At 36.7% G+C, this 7,041-nt stretch overlaps 1 protein-coding gene across 1 annotated transcript; it reads left to right on the top strand.

Annotated features, from left to right (window-relative positions):
* Window positions 1-5,316: 5,316 nt before the first annotated feature.
* On the top strand, window positions 5,317-6,932 carry HELRODRAFT_167593 (hypothetical protein; the record flags this gene model as incomplete). The annotated part of the gene is made up of 2 exons (XM_009013088.1): window positions 5,317-5,704; window positions 5,770-6,932. 2 exons carry the CDS (start codon window positions 5,317-5,319, stop codon window positions 6,930-6,932), a joined length of 1,551 nt encoding a protein of 516 aa, XP_009011336.1.
* Between the last annotated feature and the right edge of the window lie 109 nt (window positions 6,933-7,041).

The following is a 7,041-nucleotide window of genomic DNA, read 5'->3' as shown; positions in this document are numbered from 1 at the left end:
CACTAATTCATATAAGCCGTTGTTGTTAATATCGAAAAAACACGTGTATAAGAAAAAATTACCTTCAGCCTTTGACCCTTAGCCTTTGACCTTTAACTAAATTACCATCACCATAAAGATCGAATGGTGGGGCAACGATGATGGTGAGGGGTGCATGCATGGATGTGGTCAGCAGTCCCACCCTCACTGCATACCTCCGTCTCTGGAATGCCTCAACGTATAATACGATCTTCAGTGGAGATGGAAGCAGTGTTAGTGCTGGCTGTTCTTTGTTTTATATGCTTTAATGGATGCTAGTTGAGTTAGTTAGGTGGAAAATATTGGCAAACACATTTAGGTTTATTGCTCCCAAAAATTTATACATTTGTAAATTTATTATTAAATTGAATGTTATTTTTTTTCTCGCATTTCAAAAATCCAAAATTTATCAAGAATATTAAAATATAGACTATTACACGTTAAATAAATGAAATGAGATTAAATCAACAGCCACCAATATAAAAAATGATTTTTATATATCTCACATGAACAGCCCTGCATAGTAAGCGATGGCTCGAACATGAGATGCCAACTTCCCGTCTTCCCTTTCAATATTCCTGCATCTCAGTTGAACTCCTCCGAAGTCGGCAAGCAACTCTCCCTAGGTTTCAAAATGGACAACTTCCCCAAGTTCACCAACCTGAACAAGAGCAGACCCGACCTCATCATCAGTCCCAGGTTTTCCCTCCCAATCATCTCACCAACTGAAGTTGTCTTGGAAGTGGACCCTTCCAAGCTGAGTAACGTCTTCATTCAGGTTGGGGCTGTAACCTTCCATGTAACCTTCAAACCAACAAGCACTTGCTTGTTAAATTTATCTTTAAATTACTATTATTGAGAAAAAGTAAAAATAATGTGTCGTGTTTATATTATAAATAAATGGAATAACATTAACTACACAGTCATGGCACAAACAAACTTCTGGTAAAAAGTTTTTCATTAGCTAAAAATTGACATGTTGACATTAAACAGGGAAGTGGATTGGACAGCGGCATCTCGAAGGTTGACTACCTCGTTGAAATCGGCAACAGCACATGTGCAGTTGCAGACCTCTCCACCAACATGTTGCAATGCTCACCACCACCCACCAAACCTGCCACGAACAACCTTTCAAGTAGCCACTGCACTGACCAGCTGGCTGTCGTGGTTTGAAAGATTTCTTATATTGCTTACGTATTAAAAATTTTTGAAATTTAGTCATTTGTTTCGAAAATAATTATTTCATGAATTTTTTTGATTTTACATTCAACCAGGTAAAAGTGGTGGGCAGCGAATATTTCTACCAGTGTGCCAAGTATTTGGAAAGTCAGTCAAAGCTCGGTTTAATAATTGGCTTATCTGTCGGCGGAGCGGTTCTCCTGATGATCACCATTGTCGTAGTATTATTAGTGGCTAAAAAGTTAACGAAGAAAAATAAAAAAGACGGTGAAGAAAACATCATGAACTTGCAGACCAACCCAGCAAATCCTTACTCATCCTCATCTTCCAACTCTAACATGGCGAGCACTTCATCATTCGCTATGAATGCAGACCCATCGATAATGGGAGGTTCACTTTACAGCACTGATTTGAATCCAAATGAAACGGTCAGGACTAGCAACAGAAACTCCTTGATGCCTATTAATTTCGAAAGAACTGCTGAAATATTCAAAGTTTTGAATTCGAAATCGAACGAAGGAGCTGCCTCGGCATTGAAGGAACAGGTCTACGTTCAACCAGATTTCAGTAAACGGAATGCCAGAAATTCAACGGAGAATGTGAACAATGAATATTCAAACATTTTCATGGGGGATGGCCCTCAGTACTCTTACGATATCAACCCGGATAGAGAAGAGGACGACAAATTTGAAACCGACCCCGAACAATACTTCAAACTCAAACCAGTTGGAGGCGGTCTGCCAAGGAGGAACTTGGATAAAAACGATAGCATTGCAAGCGGTAACCAGCCGTTCGGCCAAATGAGCCGGCCAAACAAACGAATCAGTTATACGAGACCATTCAAATTTGAATGAAAATGGAAAACTTATTTATAGTTTTTAAATTTCTGCATGTTGAGCCGATGTTGAAAAGTTAAACATTTTATTTTATGTGTTAGTGTGTGAATTGTTTTTATATAATACACAATTTTTAAACCGTTTTATTTTGATTGGATTTTTATTATTTATGTTTTTGAATAACTTCACATTGTATTTGAAATCATTTTATCGAGTTGAAAATTTTAAATCTGATTCTGATTTGAAAGTCATTTTTAAGCATGAATTTGATTCTGGTTTCAGGTATAAAAAATGATTTTACCAAACTTCTATTTCTAAAAACTTGAATATAAACCTAGTTGCTGTTAACTATTTATTTCAACACATTGTTTTCATTAACTTTATAGAACATGTTATTTGATTTTGCGAGGTTTTTTCGTAGTGGAAACATGGTATTGTATCTGAAAATTTCCAATTCATTAGTTTCTATCATTATTATGAAAATGCCAAACTAAAAAAAAACGTGTAAACATCTAAATAAAATTTCTCAACCTACTAATTGATTTAGACAGTTTTGGTTAAGCGAAGTCTCAATGCCCACATTTCTAATTGACCAATGACTTGCGTTTTTTTTTTTACAAAATTTCAATTCTTTAAAGTTTCAATCAATTGATTGATTTCTAAAGCGCCGTTTCAGCAATGTTCAGAGCGCTTCTGAATAAAATTTGCAAGAGATGAGTTTTGAGACCCGCCTTTGCCTTAAATTTTGTAACCGATGGAGAAGTAGTTAAAGAAAAAGAAAGATAGCTCCGGAGAAAATGACCAGAAAAGCAAAAACGGATTTGATCTTTTACAGGGATTAAGAATGATGAACGAGAATCAGACAGATGATACTTTAGAAGTAGGAGTGAGATTCATACAGTAATGAGCAAATTCTGAAGATTACTCTAAATTCATGGATATTTAATATTTTTCAAAGCCAAAGCTGATGTGAAGGATCTTGAATATTTCACGGTAATGTTTTTGCAAACTGACAAAAATTTAGATATACTGCACGGCACATCCATCCAGTCTTACGTTTCAAATACTACAGTTTATTCTTATTCAATGTTTTTTTGGTATGAAGCATGTGTATAGCAGCACTGTAAGCTACTAACATTAACACACACTGACACCCATAATGCACGCACGCATACACACACACAAAAACAAGCACACACACACAAACAAGCACGCACAAACAAGCACACACACACACACTAACCAAACCACACAATGACACAATCTACGCAGCGAATAAACTCGCCTATTATGTATTATATGTACAATGACAAGCCTCAGTTGAATAGAGAAATTGGCATGGAAGTAGTATATCAAGCGACAACGAGTTATTTGTAACAAAATTTTCATTACATTTTTCTTATAATAATAATAATAATTATAATATTTTTCAGTTGTAAAATATTTACAATCGTGAATCAAGTGCATAAAATTATCAAAGAAGAGTTTGTTGAATTCTTGAAACATGTGTCAATTCGTGGAGTTCCAAAAATAGTAACCTCACCTGGATTGTTTAAGAAGACGCTATGGTTCTTGGCTACCATGCTGAGTGCCGCAATGTTGGTCTGGCAAATGACCTCGCTCTACCTCGCTTACTCTCAATACCCTTCCACGACAACCGTTGGCGAGACGTCATCGGTTGTTGTCTTCCCAGACGTCACGTTCTGCAATGAAAATCCGCTCTTGTCCGAAGTGGACTACAAAGTCTATTCGACGTACACCGAGTTCGAGAATCTGCTGAAGAACTTGTTACACAGCCCATCGTTTGATGGTAATGAAATTAGCGAAAATTATTTCAGAACGATGTATTTCGCATCTCTGCCTAATGTTTACAAGCTCAATGAAGGCATGACATTCTACGATTTGGCGTTGATGAGCATGAACAACGTGGAACTTCCTCCCGCCGAGTGTTTAAGTTCTCAGGTTTTCTGGCACGAGCGTTACTACAAATGTTATCTGCTTCAAATGAAAAAAGAATGCAAAGTCAAAAGTATTACGTTCAGTGTCTTTGTTCCATTTTCGATTTCTTATTTTGTTGACGTTATTTTATCTCATTATGACTATAAAAATGTTAATTCGAATGGCGTGAAGTTAGTTGCTCATGAGCCAAATTCGTTTCCAGTACTTGAGAATGGCTTCCACGTCGAAGCTGGCACAGACACTTTAATTAAAATCGCAACAACAAAGAGAAAGAGATTGTCCCAGCCATTTTCAAGCACCGAATGCACTGACTACTTCAACGTTCAAGGTCAGTTGGATTATTTCCAAAACATCACAACGAAGAAAACTTGCTGGATGAACTGCGTGAAAGAACATGTAAACAGCAATTGTTCGTGTTTCGTTAACTATGACTTCTCCGACACAAATGATAACAGGTGTGGGGGAGCTAGGAGCCTGGTCAACCATAGTTTGACATTCAGTACATTAAACCGGAATGATTTGATGGACATAAAAAAGGCAATAGAGGGCATGAATTGTTACGACAACCTTCTTCAAAGAGCCAGGGATCAATGTTTGAACGAATGCAAGGAGGCGTGCCAGGAAGTTATCTACAACGCAGAAATTTCCCACACGGAGGGCTGGCCTCAGGTTTCAAATTTTTTGAAATTAATAGACATTTTCGATAAAGAAGCCAGCTACCAAGGTGACAATAAATTTTTGAACTACAGCCTACTTCTCCATGACAGCAACGTTGAAAAAGAATTCCAAGAAAAAAATTACGCACAGGACCATTTCTTGCGAGTTGAAATTATTTTAGAAAAAACCAAATTATCGTTGATGGCAGGTCGTCCATTTATTCTTGGGAGTATTTGTTCAGCTGCATCGGAGGAAGTTTAAGTCTCTGGCTGGGAATAACAATGATGACCCTGGTGGAAGTCATCGAGTTCGTCGTCGTCGTCATCAAGCACTTGCACCACAATGCTCACAAGTTGAACAATTCAAAAATTGATCCACTATCTAAATAATTGCTTGCTAATGTATTTTTATCATTAAAATCATTCATTCTTTATATTGATGGGCGTTTGTTTAATTTAAACTTTCAACGTCAATTGTGTTGACCATATCGCGAAAATCAATAGAATTTTGTTAATCGTAAATATTAATTCGTTCTGTTGAATAGAAACGTCATGAGAATTTTTAAAATGATCGTGTATGGTATTTTAATATTGCAATTTAATTCCATTTCCGAATAAATATTTAGGAATCGTGCTTGAAAAAATAATTTCCAGCTAAACTTTACAACATGGAGGTTTGGAAAAACGAATTTCAAACATTTGTACAGAATATTTCAATCAGAAGCGTTCCTATGATATTCAAAGCAAGAGAGACAGCCATGAAAATGATTTGGGTGAGTGCTGCGTTCGTCAGCGTCGCAATACTATTTTGGCAACTAACGCTTTTGTTCACGGCCTACACATCATTCTCAGTGTCAACAGTGTACGGGGAGAGCGATGATCCTGTCGTCTTTCCTGCCATTTCACTTTGCAACCTGCAACCAAGCCTGGGCGAATTCGATTATGAGCAGTACATCAACAACAAACATTTCATAAACTTGGCTCACACTGAGAAAGATTCAAACAGTGCAAACAGTTGCTACAACAATTCGGAAAAATTATTCAACGATCTCAAAAGTTTATATTTTATATTTCATTTAGAGCTCCGTTCGTATTGAATCCATGGTATGACTCCAGTGAAGGCTGCGATTTGGAAATCGCAATAACGTGGCATCCGAAATATTATAGATGCAACACTTTAAAATTTCCTGATAATTGTTCCGCAAATAAATTATTTTTCTTGGTTTATCTGAATTATTTTGATGAAGACATGTACGACTTTGATTTTTTCGAAGGCAAATTACAAATCGATGGTGTGAGAATTTCTATCAACCATCCAAATTCTTACCCAAACATGATGTACGGTTTCAACATTGGCTCCGGCACCGATACATTGATCAAACTAACTCTGACCAAACGTGCGAGAGAAAAGGCCCCCTACAACAAGTTAGATTGCTATTCAAATAAAGATGAAAATTTGAATGCTTTTGATTATAAATCGTGCATTGATCAGTGTACTCAGAAGAGAATAATTGCTACCTGCAAGTGCTTCAGTAGCAATCTGATGCCGCCCATTGACTGGTACGAACATTCAGCATGTGGAAACACTTCTGAAATTAAATGGAAGAAAACCGACAAAACATCATTTGTCAGTTTTTCTGAATCAGTGGCTAGATTGTGCTGCGAAAAGCGCGTTATGAAAGACCCAAGTGCTGTGTCATGTTGGTCTAAATGCCTCGAACCTTGTGAGGAATATGTGACTGAAACTCTGGTCAACAGCAATAAAAATTATCCACATTATTTACTCCAGCTTAATTTTTACAACGATGTTATCAAGCCGCTTGAAAATTACAAATACGTACAGAAACTATTTTCGGTTCACCGTGAAAAAATTCAAAGTTATCTGTCTGGAGAGATGAAAGATGACGAGATGCTATCCTTCTTTCAAAAAAACACAACATTGCAGAATTTCTTCCTTCGGATCACCGTTGAATTTGGAAAATTGAAACAGTTCAAAATGTTGGATCAGCCTGCATATTCATGGGAATCAATGGTTAGTAAGGTGGGTGGTTGTCTTAGCTTGTGGATGGGTGTCAGCATAATGACCATGGCCGAAGTTCTCGAGTTTTTAATTAATTTGATCTGTGCAAACCGACAACTTAACTGGTTAACATATTTTGCCTCGGAGTCGTGTTCAAAATGTAAAAAATGGAAACGTGAAATGAGATTGTTAGAAATTTGTTTAGAAATCATGGCATGCATAGCGGCGTTCCGATTGAGGCAAGAATCTACCAGTCATGTATAAAAGTTAGTCAAAAATGGATATAGAATATAATATTGAAAATAATAAAATTGAATTAATTTATTTTTAGGCTGTACAATGAAGAGCAATTTTTTCGAATCATATTTCAAGT

The sequence above is a fragment of the Helobdella robusta genome (assembly GCF_000326865.2).
Source record: "Helobdella robusta unplaced genomic scaffold HELROscaffold_11, whole genome shotgun sequence".
NCBI lineage: Eukaryota > Metazoa > Annelida > Clitellata > Rhynchobdellida > Glossiphoniidae > Helobdella > Helobdella robusta.
This window is presented reverse-complemented; position numbering and strand designations above follow the sequence as displayed.